At 39.0% G+C, this 23,058-nt stretch overlaps 3 protein-coding genes across 4 annotated transcripts; all 3 read right to left on the reverse strand.

The window, feature by feature from the left end:
• Nucleotides 1-112: 112 nt before the first annotated feature.
• Nucleotides 113-4,401, reverse strand: bdh1 (3-hydroxybutyrate dehydrogenase 1). The gene is made up of 5 exons (XM_087788269.1): nucleotides 4,116-4,401; nucleotides 3,281-3,391; nucleotides 2,754-2,895; nucleotides 2,538-2,690; nucleotides 113-1,172 (listed from the first exon to the last, which is right to left on the reverse strand). The coding sequence occupies exons 1-5, from the start codon at nucleotides 4,326-4,328 to the stop codon at nucleotides 718-720; spliced, it is 1,074 nt and encodes a 357-aa protein (XP_087644395.1). The 5' UTR covers nucleotides 4,329-4,401; the 3' UTR covers nucleotides 113-717.
• A 1,065-nt stretch (nucleotides 4,402-5,466) lies between these two features.
• Nucleotides 5,467-15,459, reverse strand: gyg1b (glycogenin 1b). 2 transcript variants are annotated; one of them, XM_087789933.1, is made up of 8 exons: nucleotides 15,324-15,459; nucleotides 13,267-13,402; nucleotides 13,021-13,195; nucleotides 12,783-12,945; nucleotides 8,462-8,588; nucleotides 7,189-7,405; nucleotides 6,657-6,701; nucleotides 5,467-6,055 (listed from the first exon to the last, which is right to left on the reverse strand). In XM_087789933.1, the coding sequence occupies exons 1-8, from the start codon at nucleotides 15,328-15,330 to the stop codon at nucleotides 5,891-5,893; spliced, it is 1,035 nt and encodes a 344-aa protein (XP_087646059.1). In that variant the 5' UTR covers nucleotides 15,331-15,459; the 3' UTR covers nucleotides 5,467-5,890. The 2 variants fall into 2 exon arrangements, with proteins under 2 accessions (XP_087646059.1, XP_087646060.1); XM_087789934.1 differs by lacking the exon at nucleotides 6,657-6,701.
• A 2,033-nt stretch (nucleotides 15,460-17,492) lies between these two features.
• cpb1 (carboxypeptidase B1 (tissue)) lies at nucleotides 17,493-22,617 on the reverse strand. Its single transcript, XM_087789930.1, has 11 exons — nucleotides 22,494-22,617; nucleotides 22,241-22,316; nucleotides 21,604-21,728; nucleotides 21,442-21,535; nucleotides 21,261-21,362; nucleotides 21,043-21,147; nucleotides 20,874-20,984; nucleotides 20,697-20,787; nucleotides 19,664-19,866; nucleotides 18,307-18,391; nucleotides 17,493-17,861 (listed from the first exon to the last, which is right to left on the reverse strand). Exons 1-11 carry the CDS (start codon nucleotides 22,556-22,558, stop codon nucleotides 17,674-17,676), a joined length of 1,245 nt encoding a protein of 414 aa, XP_087646056.1. The 5' UTR covers nucleotides 22,559-22,617; the 3' UTR covers nucleotides 17,493-17,673.
• Nucleotides 22,618-23,058: the final 441 nt, after the last annotated feature.

Consider the following 23,058-nt stretch of genomic DNA (forward strand, 5'->3'; position numbering starts at 1 on the left):
GAAGGAGAGAACCTCTTCCTACTGATCACCGTTTGTGGGCTGATGATACAGAAGCGCCCCCTGGTGGCCACTTACACTAGACACAGTTATCGCACAGAGACATTTGATTTCATCACGTTTTATTTGAAAGACTCTGACGCTGATAATAACAAGTTAAAAATATAGCAGTGCTCTGTTGATTTACATGAGTTCTGTACAACAAAGTGAGTTTGTGCTCAACGAATGGAGAGGATAGATGGGAAAACTCTCGTCCTTCAAACATCTTCTTAGGTCAAATACCAGTAAAAAAAACGGTATCAAAGTCACACATGTGACACGTGTTCAACTGCCAGGAAGCTCAACATGAGGTTTAATCTTGTGGAAATTCTAAACCGTGAAGAGACACTGTTACACCTGACGCTCACCTGGAAGTGTGTGTGAAGAGGGTGTGTGACCACTGAGGCATCAAATGACCTTATTTCACACAGACGTGCATCTTTAGGTAGAACTGTTGCATGAAAGATCTCATAGTCTCCGTCACTTTCAGGTGTCAATCATCTTTGCATTCTGCTTAAACATGTTGAGTCTCAGGAGGTGTTTGACTTCCTGTGATGGGAAAACTGTATCGTTGTTCTTATCAGCTACAGCGTGAGAGAAAACAATCATTAAGGTAAAGGTTGATTTCAAGTGTTAAGGACAACAAAGTGTAAATGTACACTTCAATTTCAGCAGTTTTTTCTACGAGTAGAAGAAGTCGCTGACGGCAGCGGGGAGGTGAGAGGTCACCTGCAGGCGGAGCCAGCAGTGCGGCTCACAGGGGGTGTACCTGGTGTAGGGGTGTCTGGAGACCAGCGCGTCGCTGACGTCGTCCAGAACGGATGCCACGCCGCTCTGTCTGCTGCCGCCGCCCTGAGAACGCATCGCAGCCATCTGCTGCTCCAGGTGCGCCGTCCCATAGTCCTCCTTCACGCCGGCGGGGGCGTCGCTCCACAGTCTGCTGGTCGTGCTGGTCAAGGTGTCCCGGCTCACGGTGAAGTATCCCGGCTCCACCAGGGACACTCGAACCCCCCAGAGCTTCATCTCGTGGCGAAGGCAGTCGGAGAACGCTTGGACGCCATATTTAGAGACGCAGTAAGACGACCGCATGGCGTTTCCCATCCTGCCGTACACGCTGGCGAGGTTCACCACCCGACCTGCAGTCGTCATAGAAACAAGATTCAACAACTTTCTTTCCAGGAACTCATGAGCTTTATATAAACCACAACTACATGAATGTTTTAAATGATTGAATAGTTAGAATTCCACATTTATCAGGTTGAAATGTTGAGTTCTACAATTAATATGTTGTATTTATTTTCTAAGCATTGAATTTTTTTATTTTTTATAATTACACTCAATAACAGACATCTTACTGTAATGCTTATTGTATGGGTGCACTGCAGATTAATAGTGTTGTTAATATCAGTATTTTATGTCTAAGTCATCAATTCCCTTAGCAAAAACAAGTATATTCAGGAAATGAGAGGTATACTTATTTAATACTAAAATTTGACTTCGTCACATGATCTTCTATGTGAATTAAACAATATTGAATTTACAAAATGTATGTTGTTATTATTGGAATTAGAGTATATACTGTATATTTATATATAAAAAAGAAAATATTTGAATTTCTCAATTCAAATAAATCAAAAACATATCATAAGTAAGTAATTTTTATTTGTATAGCGCTTTTCCAGACCAGGGTCACAAAGCGCTTAAACAATCAAAACAATATTCAATAAAGTATATACTTTAAAGGTCAAGATAACACTGATAACACAACAGGAGTTCCAGAAAATCAAGGAAAAGCCTGAACAAATAGAAACGATAGAAAAGATGTTTCTTGAATTATCAACCTTTCAATATAAAACGATTGTATTTAATTATTTAAAAGGAAATAATTCAATGTTTATAAAAAAAATACATTCATATACTTAACTTAACAACATAAGAAATCATAAAAAATGTCAACATTTGAAATATTAAATTCAACCATTCAATATTCTGATGCCGCTGTTAAACTTATATAGTTGATTATTTAAGAAGAAATTGAAGTTCACAGTTTTACATTTAAACAAATTAAAACAGAAAGCTGTTTAGGAGCTGAATGACTTAATGAACTACATTCTTGTTTTCCATCAACATTATAGATATACAGGTCACGCACTTGTTGTGTTTCTGTGTTTAGAATAACATGAATATGAGGATAAGTGAGAGGCTGCTTTAGCGTCTACGGCAAACATTCCTTGCATAAATCCATGTGATAAGTATTTGGTGAACTACTTACTGGAAACAATGAATGCAATGCTGATAATCCTTCAGCAGCTTAACTAATAGTAGCCATTTATTTCAGTTTTAAACCATTTATTGACCTATTTGAACATCGTTATGATTCAGTTATGCACTAGTTTATGTCTCAGAGTGACTATGGTGCAGTCCTAGAAGGATCTCTACATGGTGACTCCTGCACTAGCAGCACAACTCTTGGTAGAACCCAGATCAGCTGAGATACAAACCTTTTGCCCTGCGGATGAGGGGCAAAACAGCGTTGGTGACCCTGATGGTCCCCCAAAGGTTGACCTCTGACACTTGCTTGTAGGAGTCCATGGAGGTGAACTCCACCTCTCCGAATGTTGACAGGGAGGCGTTATTTACGACCGCCCACAGCCCTGTAGATGTCAGCAAGAACATTCAATGTTTTCTTTTTATTAAGTGATCACTGTGTCGCTCACCTCTCTCGGAGTCGTCCAGGTTGTCCCGGATATATTCCACCGCCCGGTCTACCTGCTGCTGGCTGCAGACATCCAGCTGCACAACCTTCATCCGATCTGAACACAAGTCCTCCAGCTTCTTAGCCCCTTCACCTTCCTGGTCCTGCATCACATTTATACATGCTTTCATTTAAGGCAGTGGAGCTTTTCGTCAGGGGCCACATTATGTACAGTGACTGCTGCTAGGGGCCATCACGCAAGAATAAAGGAGAGAAAATATTATTCGAAAACAAAAATAAAATGAAATACATATGAATAAAATCTAATATGAAAGCACTATTCCCCCCCAAAAAATGTTATAATCGCCTAAAGGACATTAGAAAAACAGAGGAAAAATAAACGTTAAACTTGTAAACATATTTTTCAATACAAATTAAAATAGTTGATTTCTACATGATCTTGCCCTAAATAAGGGCCACATAAAGACAGTCAATGCAGGGTTTATTGATGACATTTCCAGTGTAATGAAAGCAAATGTGTTTGTGCACCTTTGACAGGCATCCCGCGAAGACTTTGAATCCAACTTTGTGCATGTGTTTGGCCAGTTCGTGACCATATCCCCGGTCACAACCTGTGATCAACACAGCTTTGCCTCTGACCTGCAGGTGAATAGAAATACTGTAAGTATTTGTAGTGTACTAAAAGTATACCAATTTGAGATTTCTTCAGACTAAATTGGACCATACTAAGTTTACAGGAATACACTTTCAAGTATACTCATCTCTATACGACCAGAGACCTTGGTATACACTCAGAGCCTATGGTTAAGTTTACAGAAGAGTACTCAGGCATAGATACACCTCTACTATGTATCATGGATGCAAACAGGCAAGCTTGTGTTTCCTGGGCTCTGACACAGCACGTCATCTATAAATTATGTCATTTGTACGAACAATATTTTTTTGACTAAACGGTGATGGGTGACAGAAAACAAACTTTGGTATTATTGTTAAATACACACATTTAAGTAACGCCTATAATACTTTGCACAATTGAATTCTGGATCACCAGCAAACAGCTTCCCAAATCAAAAAGTAGAATACTGTACCTGAAGTCCATTTCATCAAGTAGACTTCTTTACTTATACAGGTATAAGTATACATCAGTGTACTAAGTATAGAATTTGAAAATTAAACTTCAAGTATACAACTTACATTTAAGTATAAAATAAGTACACTCTTATAACACCTTTAAATACTTCTTTTTGCTAAGGAAATGAATAACTCAGACATCAAATACTGATACTAACACTTCTTTCCAGTAACATCTGCAGTGCGCCTTTACAACAAGCATTACACTAGGATAACGGTCGACGTCCATCACCTGCACTTGTCCTCTTGGAAGCCGCGGCGTCGAGACGTACAACACAAACACTAAATACAGGACAACTATACACTCCGTCACACTTGTTTCCGGCAACCCCAGCACCCTCATCCCAGCGTTCAGGAGAGCGGGGAGCCCGAACCCCAACACCGCTGTCATGAACACGGAAGACGACACCAGGAGTGCGACTCGGAACCGAGACGGCGGAGCCATCTTGATGGAGTGTTTACTTTCCAGGGGAGAAGCGGGCGGACGTTCACGACACGCCCCCACTTCTACAGCATCACCCCCAGAATTAAAGGTACGGAAACTCTTTTTATTTACAAGTCTTAACAGCACATGTTGGTTTAATGTTTAATGGTTTTGTGAAAACACAACTGGATCTGTTTTAGCTGAGCTGAGCTAAACTTCAGTTTCCATTTAGGATTATTAGATGAAAGTCAAAACAAGAACCGTACACTCGAAATTTAAATCAAAATCTATATATTTACACCTTTCATTCAAAGTATCCTTTTCCTAAATAATTTGAAACGAAGCGGATGTGCAAAGAGGATAAACATTTCACACCTATAGTGACGCTCGTGGAAACAGGAAGTAGAAAAAATAAAGGTCCGGATGTATTTTTTTGGTAGAAACTAATTATGCGTATTTCAAATAATAAAGAATCTGTTTTTAAAACTTTGATTTCATCTGTGATCCTTAAACCACATCTGGAAGCATCCAACTGAAAGCAAAGTATTTGATAAGACGTAATGATTTTAGGCATAAATCTTCCACTTCCATTTATTAATGTATTTACTACATTTGATCAGTGAGATTTGCATCTTAATACCTTGGTAGACAAAAAAATTAAAAATAGTCACTCATTTAAATAAGCTATTGACATACACAAATGTTGTTTAAATGTAGCAGTAACACAAGAAACAATACTCTAAAATAATATTTACAATTTTCCTGAACAGTTGTGATTGTAAAGCAAAACCAACGGAAGTGTAAATATTAGATTGATTTAAATATGTATTTAATATGTATCCAGAATTTACTCAGCTTTAAAAAAGTATATATCATATTACCCTTAATCTTTATATACAATACACTTTTTAGATGAATGGATTTCCCTTTGGAAAATAATCCATTGGAAATTAAGATTCTTACAATTTAGTTGTTCGGTTTTTAATCTGTAGGTATACTATAACCTGTTGGGGATAATCTTTTGTATTCCATATTATGATTTCCAGATACAAGTCTGACTACTTGTGTGAAAATTGAAACAAATATATTCTTAAAAATAATTAGAAAAAGGACAGCCATGTATTTAGACATCTCCAACAGAAAGTGTGAAATGATTCAGTTAATATGCCAAATCGTGTCTTTATTATTCAGATGTAAAATTCTGGGATACAGCAAAGTGTGATAAATCCACCCAACAACCCAACAACACAAGCCAGGAAAGATGAGGGAGGACAGTGTTGGTAAAGGCACGGCTATGACTGACCAAATTAAATGGCCTGTAAAAGCTTGTTCATTAGGTTCTGCTTCCTCAAACACAAAAATACATACATATCCAAGAATAAAAAACTCTTAGAACATATTATTTTTTTCAACTACTTGTCAACAGTGTTTCCGGAGTAAACTGAAGGTCGTGCGGGTGTGGCTCCACTCATCTCTACGTGAGAAGGAAAGAAAAGGTATGTGACCAAATGTCACCATGAACACTGTTGGGGTCAGTCCATTGAACTCAAAGTGCCTTCTTTAAACGCCACGCCATCTCTTATTCATTTGAGGAAATTATCGAGCTTCTGCTGGATGTTGTCGAACGAGTCTCTTCCCATGTAGTCGGCCTGACCCTGTTCCCACTTCTGCTTCCGTTCCACAGAGGACAACGCGTCTTCTGTTGAGGCTTCAGCCTGAGGTCGTGCTTGTGTAGAGATGTTTTCCTTCTGAGTGAAATGAGAACAAGAAAATAGTGTACAGGCGTCAAACAGTTATGCATGTTTAATACATGGTTTACACGTGGAATTAGACGGATCCATTGTAAAATAACTTTACTCCATATCCAGTTAGTTTTTGTTTTTCTTACTCAAAACATGCAAGAATTATTTTCAGCTCTGGCTTCTCTGTTAAGATTTACTGTCATGAATGTTCTACATTTATCAATGAGTTCTGAGTTCATTTACAGTTATTATTATTAAGTAGTTCCTATTTTTCTTCCACTGCAGCAACAAGAAAACACTTGCGTTGATTGAGTAACGTGCCATGCACACAAATGAACACTAGGGTGCGACATTGTTACGTTTCTCGTTTGGTTTTGGAAGTTGAAACGCTGAGAACAGACTTGGATCATTAGAAAGTTGTTATTGCTCTGCAGTCACGACCATAGGATTTTTCTTCAATTAAAGACAGGAATCAGACTTAAAAGGGTGAGTTGAACTGAAATAAATTTGTCACTAACATTTCAACTTCTCAAAAAGCATGAAGTGATTCAGCAAATGCAAGATGCAGTGGATGAAATCATGATAACAAAAACACTCCTTCTCATACCTGTGTACCTGTACCTGTGTCTGTTACCATGTCACTGTACTGGAACTTTTAACACAATCAAATAAGTAGACATTAGAACAATAGCAGACATATATATAGTACAGTCACCACCACGATTAAGGACCGGAGTTAAATTCTTGTTTTATGAATAGTGGATTAATGTATGGTTGATGAACTTTCATGGTTGATGGTCTTTGCATCTGACATACAAAAATGGAGCCCCTTACTCGGCTGCAAAATATCATATTACAAGCCGCCATTGAGAGAGGGGCATACGTTTAAGACCCCTGCTCTCGAGGAATGCTAAGAACATTTAAAGCAACTATGTTGATAAATGGCTGTAAGATTAGGAAGGGTGATAGTAAGATTAGAAGTTTTACAACACAACCCGAAAACTGACAATACTTCATGGCTGTGCCATTGATGTACGCCCGTTTATCCTAAATAGAAACTGGTTGGTGAGAGTAAGAACTGCTCACTATTTAAGTCACTTTACTATAAGATTGAGTTTATAGACATGTAGAATATTCACCTCAACACAGCCGGATTGGAAGGGCTGGTCTCCGTACTGCTCCTGCAGCTTTGGCACTATGTTGCTGGAGTACAGTTTCCACCATTCCACCAAGAATTTGAGATGTGCAGTTGATTCTGGCGCACCCCGAGATATTTGCTTGGTTTTTGGGTCGTAGGTGTAGTTCCATGGTTTTGTCTGTCCAAGGAAGTGGACGATCTTTGCGTCATGGCCGTATCTGAAAGGATAGGTGAGGGTAGGGTCAGACTATCCTTTTGTGTTTCCACTGGATTGTATGCCATAGACAGCAGATTGTTTTCTAGTTTCTCCTGTTCTGTGACTGCATGGTAGACCTTGAACCAGGTACATTTCTTGGACCATGTGAAAGTAAAATCCTGTACAAAATCAAAGGGAAACTGACTATTTAAAATCTGCACAGTCTTACTTAAACTCTGGAACTTATTTGACCAATTTAACCATATTTTCACCCCACATTACAACATCTTCTAGATGTTTATTGGAGACTCCAATTGGTCAAAAGCGAACTTTGGTTATACTAGCACTTTGCCCTGCTGGTGTCCAATAAAGATGGAATAGACTACAGTCCCATTAGGTAAAAGGAATGAGTAATAAAAAATAAAGATATAAATTTGAATTTTACTGCAAATACATGGCCTTATTTAAAAACAAGAACATTTAAAGTAAAAGTCGCTTTTTCAAACTTTGAATTTACCTTCAAGTTTGTTGATTAATCAATTAAGTCTCAGTGTTGTTGCTGAAAATGACTAACATTTACAATTTAAGTGGGGCTAGAACTCACTTTCCCTTACACATATGTTTCATTGTCACCAACGGAATGTCACAATAGATCAGCACGACTGAATATTTTTAGAATCATTCTGGTGGTAATGATTTTGGTTCCAATATTATTGGGGACATCCAGGAAATGACAGATTTCACTTGTTCATTTTGAGTAAATGCTTGTCCTGGAGATTTGTTTTTGTGCAATGACGGTAGGGCAGAGGGGGAATCCACCTTCACAATCGCTCTTTGGAAAACATGAATGCTCTTCTAAATACATGCTTCTATTTTGGGATGTGCAATCAGCTGTTGGGGCAGCTCAGGCTAGAAATCCTACCCAGACCTGTTGCCTGCTGGCTAATGCTCCTCAAGAGCCGCAAGAATCTTGCCGCTGGCCTCGCTGCGTAACCTGGTGTCATGTCAGCGCGTGACTGCACATTCATGCGTGTATCTGGTTACACCCCGACGCTGTGCGTCACACTGGTAGACTCACTTCAAGAACGCTGGCATGTAGGTGTAGATGGCCACACTGCTGAGGTTGTAGGTGAAGGGCAGACGTCTGGATATGTCCGATGTCGCCCAGTTACTAAAGAAACCATTCAGGACTCCCTGGTCTCCACCTATTAGAGGGCAAAGTTATTTAAAGAGGAGGTACGCTACATATCAGACATCGGCGCTAATTTATGCATGATAGCTCACTAGAGGGAGCAAGTGAACACATTTATCAACACCTTAGAATGGCAGTGTTGAAGTAGAAACAGTCACTATATCACTTCATTTATAATAAAAGACGTTTTTGTATCCCCTTATTTCAACAGTCGGAGGCTGTTGAATACACATGTCTGACACATGCAAGACTGCTGACAAGTGACAGCATAGGATCAGTTTTCTGGAGGTCCAGAGGTGAAGCAATGGTGCGAAAATAACATTTGTATATTGTGTGTTTATAGCCTACGCAAGTCTTTCTCTTTATATCATGACAGAAGCAACAGCAGAAAGAAAAATCTCTATGTGACTGTTGTATTGTTTTCATACATTTAGCAAATTATGAGTAAATAAGTCAACTCAGACAAGGGAAAAGAAGTAGGATAAAAACAAGAAATGTATCCATCTCCAGTTAGAAGGTCATATACTATCATCTATATTGTCATTAAATTAAAGTTGGGTTTTACTCAGAACACCAAAAAAAAAAAGAAGCAAAGCTAAAAAAGATATTAAAAAACAAACAAAACAACACAAGATTTGATAAATTTGTGTAGACATATTTTGTTTGTATATATGACTTATGTGCATTGCGTGACTCACTCAAGGACTTCAATATGTAACCAGTGGAATTTGTAGCTAGGACTTTTCCTACATGCAGGTAGGTTTGATTCAAACCAGTTCTTCTCCAAATAGTTAGATGTCTTTACGATATGTCTAAGATGTTAGCTAGTCTCTTTGTCATCATCCAGGAATACCTCGATAGTAGGTCACCAGAGGGGCAAACCCCCTTGTCAGGACCGTCTCTGTTTTCACGCCCCTCATGATCACCGACTTGGTATTTGTTATCAGGGAACATGTTAACAACTGACACTGGCTCACGTTAAATCAACAATAACAACTGTGATTTACATGTCAATCAACAATACATTCAAACGTGTTTCAGACAGATTGGATTAAACAATATAACCTGGACAGTTTACTTTGATGGGATGACGCAAAGTTTATCTTACTTTCCTAATCTGACTTGACTGCAGGCTGTAGTGGACTCTATAAAAGGAGTGTTTTGGCCACATCGTTTCTATACTTCCTAAGTAAGAGCACTGCGACTTGAACACAGCAGAAATGCCAAAAGGTCAAAGCAACTTCAACTCGCGGCCCAGTGCACATGAAAAAAGCGTGTGTGCTATAAATAATTCCGATGGCCAGCAGGAATAGAAACTCCATAGTCTCTTTCGAAATATTACTTCATAGTTGAAACAGGAACCCAAGTTGCTTTAAATTCGACTGCGGTGCATGTATCCGAACTGGAAAGCCTTTGTCATGGCCCTGTTGGCACAAGCAAAGCATTTCCCGACAATTTTCAGCAGCCACGTCGGTTCTTAAAAGAGTTGGCATCCATGAGAAAAACTAATTGGTGTTTGTGCCGATGGGGTTTCTTTTCTTGTGTCGCACAACAGTGTCTGTACTGTTAGGAAGGTTCAGCGCTGCTGACAAGGACAAGGCATGCTACTGCTAGAGCTTGTCGTTTATTTCAAATTTGTTTTCAGTTGTCCATGACTATTATAATACCTTGTCAAACACATTTTTAGACTCCCTGCTAATGGCTGTTTTGTGGAGAAGACGGAAAATAATGGTTCATTTAGAAATTATTGAACTCAAGGTCCACTAGTAGTTTTTGTGGCAAATTGTTGTTTCAATTTTTAGGACTTTATGACAAATGGGGATTGTATTTGCTTCTTGGAAACAGACAAACATTTCATTACTAGTTTCATGAAGCTCCTGAGAAAGACCCTCAATCGTTATTGATCATCATTGCAGCATTGAACCACATTTCAGAGAATATTCTGAATAATTTAAGTGCATTTAATAAGGATACTAAAGAAATAGTTACTAGAGCTGTATTATTTGTAAAACTCTTTAGAAGTGGAAATAATAATACAATTAAATTACTGCTCAAAATCCAAAATCTTACTCACAGCAGTTTTGTGCAAATGGAACTTGGGATGAGTGGTGATGAGCACTAGGCATTAAATCATTTCTCTTAATTTAGCTGATGGTTCTTGTCAAAAAATGAATTCTGACAGTTGTCCAATAAGGCTGTCGGATGTGTTTCAACCTGACTTCGGCACAACACAAATGATGGACACAACTCTAATGACTAAGAAACTCTAAGAAATTCCACAAAGTAACTCGGACAAGACACACCTGTGAAAGTCTGCAAAGAAGTAATTAGAAAAAAGGCGACTACTTTTAAGAAACTAGGCTATTATCCATTGACCCATTAGTCTTTTAAAACATAATTTGATTATCCAAACAAACCCAGTGGCTCTTATAGAAACAGCTTACGACACTTTCATTCGTGCAGGCTTTTCCTTAATTTTCTGAGACTCTGTTATCTTGACCTTTTAAGTATTTATTTTATTGTTTTTTTTTTATTTATTGTTTAAGCGCTTTGTGACCCTGGTCTTATAAAGTACTCTATAAATACTAAGTACTTAATTTCATTTTGCTAATGTGGCCATTGGGACTGTTTAAGAGTTGGAGCAAGTTCTCATTTGTAGTAAAAGTTGTGCAGAACCTTTGAGGAACCCATCAAATCCAACTCATTACTTGTACCCCGAATAAGATATCTATAAGTTATCTCCGAAATGGTACTAATCTCACAGATAAGAGAGACTGAAAGACTGTTGTGACATCAATTCACATACAGTACGCCCAAGGAAGATCACTTTTAGAATTTCAACTAGACTCAAATGGATCCCCCGCCCCACCCTAGTTTCCCCGCTGAATTACAGACAAGGGTTAGACAGTCTGTGAGAAGAGTCTTGTTCGAAGGCAGCACAGTCCATAAAGACCTTAGTAAGAACGAAAGATAGACAAGCTCCATTTGGCATGTTACCAACAAGTCAATGTTTGTACAGCCAGAAATATTGGAGACCGCGCTGACCTCAACCTTTACTTGGGTTGTGGTGAACTGCTCACCCCATAATGTGTTATGTGTTCTCCTCTTAAACTTCTTATATCCATTTGAATCTAGTGACTAATAATAGAAGGATATCGATGGAAAGTTGTTTCATAAAATTATGATTTCTATTCTTCTTGTACTTTACTTGGATGTTGAAAAAGCTATAGTAGTAGTTATGAGTATAAACTTGTTTAAACATTAATTAAGTCAAGTAGGAATCAGTCGACTTCTGGTGAACAGACAAGAATATCTACTTCTTACCATCAAGTGTAGTTTAATTAAACATCTACCATAAAAGCAGTCGCAGCAAAATAAATAAAAAGAATACAACTTTTAACAGCATACAATAGAAATCTGTTTTTAAGATTCTTATGGCTAAAATATCCTGATTTAACAAATGCAAATCTTTTTGTTTTACAACTGCAAAACCAATGCAAGATAAATTGATTTAAAATGTTAAAATTTTTTGCTGTAAACTAGGATGAGTTACCCCAGGGATTCAAGAGTAAATTAAAAAATAATGTGTCTCAAGGCCTTATTTAAAACCATGCTGTGTGTTTAACATTTTCAATCACGTCCTCCTCAAACCTTTCCCCTTTTACAAAGTCATGAAACATAACAGCAGTTAAAACAAGCTAAATCAGTGCTAACTTACCACACAGTTTATTGATTTAATTACCAATATATTCCTCAAAGGTTGAACACAAGTGAAAAATAAGTAATACTAGAACAGCATTGACATGTGATGCCACCTAACGGACTTGAAAAAACAGTTTTGATAATTCATTATCTTCATTTAAACTTGTTGAGAGATGTTTTATGTGGCCTGCTGGATGATTGGAGATTAAAGTATGATAAGTGTTCATGGTGACTTGTGACCTACGAAAATGCCAGGTATTATGGTAAGATAAGGAATGGAGATGATCAATGTCAACAATTATACAGAGACTTCAAATGACAGTAAAAATGAGGTTGAAGGGAAGGAATTTGATGGAATTAGAAACTGTTTACTGAAGGTTTGGTAAACATAAAACGTTTTCAGTCCCTGACCAAGAGTGCTTAAAATATTTTGGGCGTTTGAGTGATTGAGTTTGAAAGTGCTTTCTATAAAAGCAGCAGTGAAGTAGTTTCTCTCTGAACTCACCATCAAAGCTGCCTTGTTCTGTACTGAACTGCAGCAATTTTTCATAGGTCTCCTCTGAGGGATGGAAAACAAACACACCGGAGTTGAAGCAGTCGGGCCAGCCAGGATCTGGAGCTGCTGATAGTTCTTCTCTGTCAAAGAGCTCATCTACATTTGACACCACCTTGGAAAGAAATCAGGCTTTACTTCAGTGCATATTAAAGTCTGAACTCCGATCAAACCACTTTTTTTGGCTCACCAATGTGTCCGCGTCCAAGAAAACACACTTGGAATAATGCGTCAGCGTCCAGCAGTGCAGTTTGGTGAAGGTGACCCCCAATTCTGGTCTCTTCATCATAGCCAGGTGAGCAGTGTCGCCACTGTCCAGCACGTCCACCAGCTTCACCTCATCGTAGATCTGCTGCAGCACTAACCTGTGGAATCACACGCACATCTTGACCCACACGCAATAAACACACAGAAAGCTAGAGCCTCGTGTTCTTACCGGAACTTCTCCGACACGTGTGGACCAATGAGAACCACCAATTTCCTGGTCGTGTGGTGGCTTCTCAAGGATTCACCCAATACCAGGGCCCCCTTCGCATAACTGTCATTGGTGGCGAGCGTGACAAAAGCCTCATCTGGCCAGCAATGAAACAAAACCACATGTCATCGGAGTCGTGAGCTGTCAGACATAAGGTGCGACGGTAGATCATAGATGTCATCGCGATTAACCATCCACCGATTTAGGAGTTTATTATGGTCTGTTGGACACATGGCTCGCTCTCAGCTGTCAAGACACACCTGTCGATTTTAAGGATTGAGATTTTTCGCATTATTATCGTCACGATATGCAACCGCAAGTCTCACGTTTGACAAAACTGGTTCGTTCACCTCCGACTAAAGAACCCAAACAACCTGCCTGGTCAGGAATGCTCACCAGTTGCTCATCTCCATCGGGAGATTAAGGAGATTGATGTTGGTCTTGGTTGAGATAATGCTTCCTACAGGGTGGTGAAAGGTGCACACACGGTTCTCCAGAACAGCCTTTGCACCCTTTGCCCCCATTCCTTCTGGGAAGAGGCTGTGGAGCATCCAGAGCTGTGGTCCTGCTCTCTAGACAAATACTGTATTGCTTGTATAGTTAATCGCATTGTTTATGAATATTCTACCTTCACTTTTACTATCATTATAATTATTTCCAATGTTTGTTTGTTTTCATCTTCACTTTTAAGTCTTCACTGAGCCTTGGACACAGATCCATTCCCAGAGAATGGAAGGGCAATAACAAAATATCTCTGGCGAGCCTTAAAAATACGACATTCTTTCGTTTCCTGGGTTTGACCTGCGACTTCCTTCTGGTGCAAAAAACATTTCTGATGAATCTCAACCTGCTACTTTTGATGCAGAGGAGCAGTTGTGACACACCAAGCTTTTTCTTCACCATATGAGAGGACTCTCCGCACTAACCAATGTGTTGACCTCATGCTCCATCCTTCCCTCACTTATGAACAAAACTAAAAGTGCAATGTTTCTTATGAGCCAAGTTAAGTAGGTTGGCCAAGTGTTTGTCACACTGATGTTGTTTGCCATGTTTCCAAAGCTGCTCTCGTCATGTTTGTCAGCGCACTGTGGTGGCAAAGTTTGGCAGTTTATTTATTTTATTTTACCAGCCTATTTAAGGAACTGTGAATAAACAAGTGAGTTCTGTTCCACATACACTTTACAGCAGGTAGGAAAGTGTGTCACCAGCCAACAAACAACAACTTGCCTGTGAAAAGTCAGTAAAACGATAAATAAACAATAGAAACATTTATTCTACTACCGGAAAGTGTTGGCAGAACACAGTTTATGTTCAGATTTTGCCACATACCTTCCAGACTTTTGAAAAAAAAACAATCCAGCAGGCCAGGAAAAGTTTTAAGCATTTTAGTGACACCCCCATTTTCTATTGGTGTTTTGCTGCTGGAGGTTTTGTTCATGTAACATGAGAGTAAAGTGGACACATGTTTACATGCTCATGTTAAAGTTCAAATACACATATGTAAAGAACACATGCAGTTTTGGTGAAGATGTTCCAAATAAATGGCAGAAACTACAATTGAATGACAAAATATGTAATAATATGTTTTGTTTCATCATGAACAAACCATGCAAATGCAATTTATACTTTAAGTTGATCATGGTTAATCCAACTGAACAAATATGGTTTTGCTTTTAAGAAATAGAACAGTCAGCATAAGTGAATCCAAATGAGTTAGTGTGATAGCTTTTACTTTTTTCAACGCTGATAAATACATCTTAAATAAATAAAACGAGCGTGAACATCACTCCTGTCCTGTTGGTTTCAGGCCAGAACAGTCGTATTTAAATCCCACTCGAACCCCCCGGTTGTGTAACATCAAACTCCACTCTCAGTCCTCTATACCACGACAGGAATCCTCGTGGGTTCTCGTGGATTAAAATCACGCTGAACTTCACCGACACTTAGCATGTATGTAGCTGCTTTGCGGCTGCGCAGTAGCGACGACCCGTCGAAGGGTAAAAAGAGACGTTTCTTACCCGCCATGACGACGATGATGATGATGATGATGATGAAGAAGAAGGTGACGGTGGTTCAGGAAGAAGTCGAGCCGACGAGCCGTGACTCGGTGGACGAGTGTGGCGGAGAAGGGCTGGCTAAATATACAGACGTGGATTTATAGAAGCGTGACAGCAGGGCGAGGTCACGTGACCGTTCACACACCCACCTGCCCCGCACTAGTTCACAGAGTTCACGCACTTTTCAGACCCTCCACTCATCCAAAGTCTACTGATATTTACTCAGACTGTATATAATGTGCATCTAGAGGAAGAATACATTGATTGAATTAATCGGAGGTGACCTTCCGGTCCGTCACTTCTAGTCATTAAAGTCCTGTCAATCATAGATGATGAAGATGGACAGATAGATACAGCTTTATTGATGCTCGAAACAAGTGACGACCATGATGACGTCCTGTTAACATGGTGGTCGTTGTTTCCCTCTGGTGGTAGAACGTGAAACTGATCAAACAATCCGCATGAGGTGGATTTTGGATTTGAACTTTTTTTTCTCCCAAATACAATCAAAATTGTTGATTTATGGTTGTCTTTATTTGACGGCTGTACACCAGTATTTATGTTCCAACTCATATATTCATCTTTCTGAAAGGTGATTAAAAAAAACTTTAAAACGGAGACTATAAATATACATAGTACAAATGCGTTTTAGCAGATATATGGCAATTAATTATGTACAAAAGAAACAAAAGCATTGCAAATATTAACAATGCCAATAAGATATGTAAACAGCTTTCATAAAACCGAAAACACAGACATAAATATACACTTTTTCTAAATATGATCTAAATATTCACTCAAAATATTTCGAGGGGTAAGAAATATTCACTGAAAGGACAAAGTAAAAAACGGAAAAGGTCCTAAACAAATAACTTCGGTGTATTGTGTAGGACGTTTTTATTTGTTCAGGCTTTTCCTTGATTTTCTGGAACTCCTGTTGAGTTATCAATTTTATCTTTATCTTTAAAGTATATACTTTAATGAGTATTATTTAGATTGTTTAAGCGCTTTGTGACCCTGGTCTGGAAAAGCGCTATACAAATAAAAATTACTTACTTACTTACAAACATTCTTTTAAGCTTTCTCTCCCAGAATTCTTTTTAAGTGTTCTACACAGATCATCATGGGGGTCACAAGAATATAGTCAAAGGGCTTGTTTACCTCAGCCTGACCCCTGTGAGACATCACATGAAAAGTCTTGAAAATAGCTGAAGGATTTATCAATGATTTTTTTTTTAAATGTTGCACTTCACTTTGAGTAATGTTTTCACTTTGTTTACTGGACTTCGGCAGATACTTGGCAGTGTGTTAATGTCACCACGGAGAGTTCTGTGCTCTTCATGTCATTCCCAGCCTTGGCTGCTGGATCACTGCCATCCAGCAAGAAGCATTTCCAGGGTTCAAGTAGGAAGCTCCAGTCAACTTATTTCACATTTTTGTTTTTACTCCTGTAGTCATCATCAGAATATGAATCAGTTTTTCATGTGTTAATAATTATTAACCACTATATCTCCTTTTAAAATTATATTTAGTTTATATTTTGACATTTTTGTATATCAGATTTGCTAAAATAGAATATAATATACAACATCACTGAATTTATTTCAATTGCTTATTTTTTCATTCACTTGTGTTAATATAATTTTTTAGAAAGATGCTCTGGTCTTATTTGACAAGCTTAGTGACAAACTCACACCTAAAAAGTGAGCACAGTCCAGTGTACAGTTTGGTACACACACATTTTATTTATATTTTTTCAATCTTAAATATCCTCGATTGCACGTACTGTCGGTTATTTTGGTAGCCTTAAGATAAATGCACATGATCAGATGATCTCCTTGGCAGAGGAAACAATCCGACACATCAGAGAATGTTTGTGTTTAAAGTTAAAGAGGATGTAAAGTTGCTTGAATAAACTCTGCATTTCAAACTGAATATAAATATATAACTGAATTCAATTTAATTGCTGGATCTTTTGCCCAAAAATGCAGTTTTTACATCATTGCCGATTCCCGTGGTGATGATCTGTAAAGCATCATTTTTCAACACATGATATATGGTTGTTCTATAGTGCAAATGACAAAGCTGCACTAGACATCATCTCTGCACATACAACATTGATTCGCCACCTAGAGATGGATCATTGATTTTATTGTTTGCACTCATCTTGACATTCTGTCAAGCACAGCAAGGAAACATGGCGGGAGGTGGCCGTAACCATGGTTACTGGCAGGAGATGGCTGAGAGGTTGGCAGGGCCGGGGGCTGGTACGGAGGAACTCGGTTGGTGGGGGTCCTGGCAGTTGGGCTCTCTAATAGAGGTTGTTCTGCACGTACTTGGCGATGTACTTGACGGCCAGCATGGTCTCCTCGCATGTGGGCTTGATCTGAGACGCGGGCAGCAGGAAGCCGTAACGGCCAGTGTCACGCAGCTCAAAGGTGTAGGAATACTTCACTCCCAGGTCGTAGGCCCAGTCATCCGAGCCCCCGGCAGCAGGGTCTGACGGCACGTAACAAGAGAGGGAATAATTCAGAGAGGAAGGAGGGTGATGACCAGCATTCTGAATATATTTTCAAAGAGTGCTCGAGGTGCAGAAAACCCTTTGATTGCTAGAGATTTCATGTCTCTGGCATCATTAGCCTTTGTAGCTTTGAATCTCTTAACAAGGGTGACTGTCAGTTCAACAGCTCCTCTTCTCATTTGGGTGTTTCTGTTCATCTGAAGATCTTCATTAAAACGTTTATTTTAGTTAACGTTAATTTTTTTTTCTCTCAATGTATGTATCCATCTGTATTTTAAAGCCCAAACTTTCTATTTGTGAAGCTACATAAACAAGTTTCTTTAAGCTTTCTTTGTGAACATTCTTCTTTTTGTAATTCCCTGTTAGCGTTCAAAGATTGTATCAACTTCTGTGCAAAACTGAATTTATCTTTATGGTTCTTACAGATGGTGGTTGCTCCAGGTCCACTGGTGTAGCGGGTTCCGTACAGACTACGCAGAGCAGCAGAGGCTCCCTCAGCGACCTTCATCTACAATACAAAGAATAAATAACAGAGGTGAACAAGGTGAACAGAAAAACACATTTGATTTGTTTGTACTTTATGTGGTATTTAGATCCAAAAAAGCAAAACATGGAAAGCTATTTACCACAAATAAATACAAAAGTAATAAATTAATCATTTGAAACAATGAATAGAGCAAGTGAAAAAAAAATGCTACAAAAACAACATTACAAATTGCTAAATCTACTTCTTTAACTCCTTCATGTAACAGTGATCTTATGACCAAATATTTTGCAACTAAAAATGTAAATATTTAACAAAAAAGTGACTTCTGAATTCCATATTATTAGGGACATGCACGCACAGGTGCACTAGTTTGTGTTGCTTATGCCAACTGATCTTTTGTATTTATTTGAAAATATAAACATCGATCTACCGCTATTTTGTTATTTGCTCTCTTGCTGACACAGCAGTTGAGTATGTTGAGTCAAATCAAACACGTGAGTGCTGGTTTGCTGCCATAATACACCACCTGATCATGTTATTAACACCACTCTGTTGATATCAGAATCTGAGTGAAAACACGTTCATTCTAAAAGGAAATATAAAAAGACAGAGAGAAGTGCCCCTGTAGACAAGTTATGACAAGACAGCCCGAGTTCTTTTGTTCTGCTCAAAGTGTCAGAAGACAGATTTAATTGTAAGTGAGGAGTCAGAAATGCGTGATCCGCCTCAGCGCGAGTGTGAAAGATGGAGCTCGGGTGTGAGTGTTAACCGCAGCACCCTCGGACGCCCTGGTGAGAAGTCAAAGAGCCATGAGAATGAGGCAGACGGGTGGGGAGTAAATGATTCTGCAGCAGTTAAGTGTGGCCTTTAGATAACAGTCATTTTGGGACGAGGCTGACTTCTCACTTAGGAACTTGAGAGCACATACGTTTTTTGTCATATTTCACGTCGTCATTATTTTCTCATATACTTCTAAAATGATCCGCAATCTCGTGTTTGATCTTCAAATGATCAAAGTCGTCTCTGATGTAGAATCCCATTACCTCGCAATGTTGTGACAGATGCAGATTGATGCCACTACTCAGAGGCACCAGCACCCGGGTTAAAAGTTGAGACTTCAAATCCATCTTTCTCTACACGGATCTGCCGCTACTGGAATTACACGCGTCTTTATGAATAAAAAAAACAAAAAAACATCCCTAAATGTTCACTCTTCCTATCACACTTTGACAGGCTCTTCCCTGACATGTTCCTGCGCCAGAGTAGCTGCATCGGTCCAGGAAGTCTACTGACCAGTTCGCTGTGGTGCTCGGCCAGCTGGTAGGTGTAGGAGTAAGGGAAGAGCAGCAGTTGGGAGTAGGAATGGATGGTGAGGTAGGCCTTGATGGTGGACTTGTTCTTGCGGATGAAATCGGCCACGTTCTTGACCTCGATCTCGGACTCGGGGGAGTATCCACAGAAGGTGTCGCTGCAGGGGTTGCTGGAGGCGCCCATGCCTGGAAAAAGGAAGATGAAGTCTCTTATGGAAAGTGAAGTGAGAGAGAAACATGGTTGGAGATGTGTTCTTTCAGTGGACATAATGTGACATAATAATGATAACGTTGTTAAAAGGCCTTTTAAAATCTTCAGAAATCATTTTTATATATTTCTAAAATATCCTCATATCAAGTGTAATCTTTGAGAAATGACTACCTTGCTAAATCTTCAAAGGAACTAAATAAACCTTATCTTTTGCATTAAAAATAACCATTTAAAACTTGTCAATAGATCGCATTTATTTTTTAAACTTAGTTTTCATCAGATAGTTCTGAGAGAATTTTTATGTTCTCCCTGTGCTTGCTACTCTGGGAATTCTGGTTCCTCCTAGGGCTACAGTCGCCTGGGACCCTGATAATTAAAAAAAACATAGAAACTTAAAGAAAAAATAAATAAATCTTAATTAAAATCTTTAAATAGTACTGTAAAGCTTTTCCGTTACACATGTCTATCCTCTAATAAAGACCTGGGCCTTATGTGACCTGTGTTTACATATATATATATTTTTTTATACATTTTCTGAATCCATGACTATTTTAATTCAAATATCTTTGGTGTAGGACTTTCTCTCATGTCCACCATAATACCCCTCCTACAAATACTTTACCAACATATTAACCAAATAAAAAAATCTCTAAAAACATTTAATTTGAAGGATATCACATTTTGAATCATCAATATATAGCTTATTAAAAAGATGTCACCAGTTTGAATGTAGGCTGCTGTTCCTCTGCACTCCTGCCTCTCCTGTCGTGCCACATTAAGATATAATCCATATGGTAACACTTACTGCACCAGCCGGCGTTCCAGTTCCTGTTGGGATCAGCTCCAATGCAGCTGGATCCAGATCTCCTGGAACGAGTTTTCCTCCACATCCTGTTCTGTAGTCCCCGAGTGGACAAGACAAACATGTCAAAGAAAACAAACGCAAGATTAACAGCCAGGGGAACGTCGGTGAGTTACTCACGCTCTTGTGGGTGTAGTCGTAGCCGTCGATGTTGAAGACGGGCAGAACGTAGACGTCCATCTGGTCGAGCAGGCTGGTCATGTCGGCGTTGGAGCCGTAGGTGGCCAGAGCCTGGACAAGTTTGTAGGTTGATGAGTGAAGAGCAGATCTAGATGATGGAGGTCCTCACCTCCTTGACGAACCACTGGCAGAAGGCAGGAGAGATCCATTCTCTGGCGTGGATACCACAGTCCATGAAGATGGCAGGCTTGGTAGAGCTAGACTTCTTTCCAAGCTTTGGTGCACAGATAGTATTTGTTTTAGTAAAAAAAACGTCATGCACTTTTCTCAGGTTATTGTCTTCTAATATTTACATGTAGTCTGTTCATTGTTTAAGACATGCCTCACCTTCAGAAGAGTCATGGTGCGACCCTCGTAGGTGTTTCCGATTGTCTGCTTGCTGATCAGATTGGGGTTGGAGGTGGCGATAGAGTTGATCCAGGACTGGACCTGAAGTGCAAGGGAGTGTTAATAAAAAGAGAAAAGAAAAAAGAGAAAGATGGATCATTGGCATGATTTGGACTCTTACTTTGTCCATGCTGTTGTAGTTGGTGTAGCTGTGAGACCTGGGTGTAGGCCCGGACTCCTGGTCAATAGAGTTCTGAAGATCCTCAATCAGGACCCTGGTCATGAGCATCACACACTCCTGAGTCATCTTCATCATCATCTCTGAGACACACTCTCGACTCACTCATGCTCCATGTCACTCTGCTGCAGGATGGTGTTGACAATGTCCAGGTACATGCCAGAGACATGGATGTCCACATCAATGTCGATAGTCACCATCTCAACACTCTCGGGCCTCCAGAAGTCAACCTGCAGGGGGCGCCACAGACCCACGTTTGAGCATCGAACACACGGACTGGTTCAGACGGTTTACATTTTAACATCTAGTCTAGATCTTAAAGATTACACTTGATAGATATAGAGTCCTTTTTTAATTGACTGATTTACTTAGATTAGATTTATGCTACTACTACTGATTTGTCTTCACCGATCAAGGACGAATAAAAAAAGCACTTCTAATTTGCTGCCAAGTAATGATTTGAAATTGCTCAGCTGGACAAATATCTTTCACAGAAATGTATTAATACAAAATTACGATGATTACGTTTACAAAATAAAGATAATACTTAACACATGCAAAAATATTTTAACTAAAATAATTAAAAATGTAAAATAAAGATTGTTGATTCAAAGTAAAATTGTAACTTTTTTGAATCAATTTTATTATCTGAAAGGTAAATGAAATTGTGTTAAAGGTCAATAATATGTGCAATAAAACATAAATAATCCAGTCACAAGTTTCTGGATTAATAAATTTATACCTCGATGCTTTTAGCCAGCTCCTTGATGATGGTCACATGTTCATCGAGCACAGGCTTGAGACGGAAGACTTTCTCGCTTAAAAAGGTGAAAATTGAAATTGTTTAATGACTTTTTGGTTGTTTTACCCCATTTCTGGCATGTGCGTCAAGGCGAAACAGCAGTTATGCGATTAAGAATGAGTACATCATCAAAATGTCCTTTAGTTAGACATCATTATGTGTGTTAAAAGTATTGATCAAAACCAAACTTTACCCCTCAAAGCGAGTGACGTCAGCCAAGGCAACAGCCACCAATCCCAAAAGCAGAAGAACCTTCATGTTGGCAGTGAAATCGCTCTCAACTTAGCACCACACTTATAACCCCTGATCCACCACCATTGTCCAATCACAGTCTGTCAGAGTCGTATCAAAATCAGCCCCCCCAATCCCCCCCAAAAAAGGAAAAAAAAGGTCACATCAGGTGTTTTCACGTGATGAAGTACATGTCAATAATTGATACCTCAGCAAACACATGTGAATCTTGGCCTTGGCGTTTTAGTCATGTGTGGAAAATGAGATAAGTAAATGATTTCCATACAAATTGAATACATTCTGAAATCAATCTGAAATAGAATTCTCTCTCCATCTCTTGACAACGCAGATATTAGGATACTTTTTTTTTTACATGTGGAAAGCCCTGTTGTTACAGCCGTCCATTCCATTTAATCAGAACCAAGTTGCTCTGAAATATTTTTTTAACTAGCCTCAATGAATTGTTTTTCTTTTTGCTTAATTAAAGATAATCCTCAGATGAAAAGCATAAACTACACAGACAAGGT

The sequence above is a fragment of the Callionymus lyra genome, chromosome 4, assembly GCF_982586985.1.
Source record: "Callionymus lyra chromosome 4, fCalLyr1.hap1.1, whole genome shotgun sequence".
Classification (NCBI taxonomy): domain Eukaryota; kingdom Metazoa; phylum Chordata; class Actinopteri; order Syngnathiformes; family Callionymidae; genus Callionymus; species Callionymus lyra.

Coding starts and splice junctions, on each gene's coding strand:
- bdh1 (XM_087788269.1), bottom strand. CDS start 4,328: ATGGCTCCGCCGTCTCGGTTCCGAGTCGCACTCCTGGTGTCGTCTTCC. Junction 3,392..4,115: donor TTCCAAGAGGACAAGTGCAG/GTGATGGACGTC, acceptor ATTCACCTGCAG/GTCAGAGGCAAAGCTGTGTT. Junction 2,691..2,753: donor CCTGGACGACTCCGAGAGAG/GTGAGCGACACA, acceptor TGACATCTACAG/GGCTGTGGGCGGTCGTAAAT.
- gyg1b (XM_087789933.1), bottom strand. Junction 7,406..8,461: donor TACATGCCAGCGTTCTTGAA/GTGAGTCTACCA, acceptor CTATCCTTTCAG/ATACGGCCATGACGCAAAGA. Junction 6,056..6,656: donor ACACAGGTACAGGTACACAG/GTATGAGAAGGA, acceptor CATTTCACTCAG/AAGGAAAACATCTCTACACA.
- cpb1 (XM_087789930.1), bottom strand. CDS start 22,558: ATGAAGGTTCTTCTGCTTTTGGGATTGGTGGCTGTTGCCTTGGCTGAC. Junction 22,317..22,493: donor GACGTCACTCGCTTTGAGGG/GTAAAGTTTGGT, acceptor CACCTTTTTAAG/CGAGAAAGTCTTCCGTCTCA. Junction 17,862..18,306: donor ACCTGGAGCAACCACCATCT/GTAAGAACCATA, acceptor ACGTGCCGTCAG/ACCCTGCTGCCGGGGGCTCG.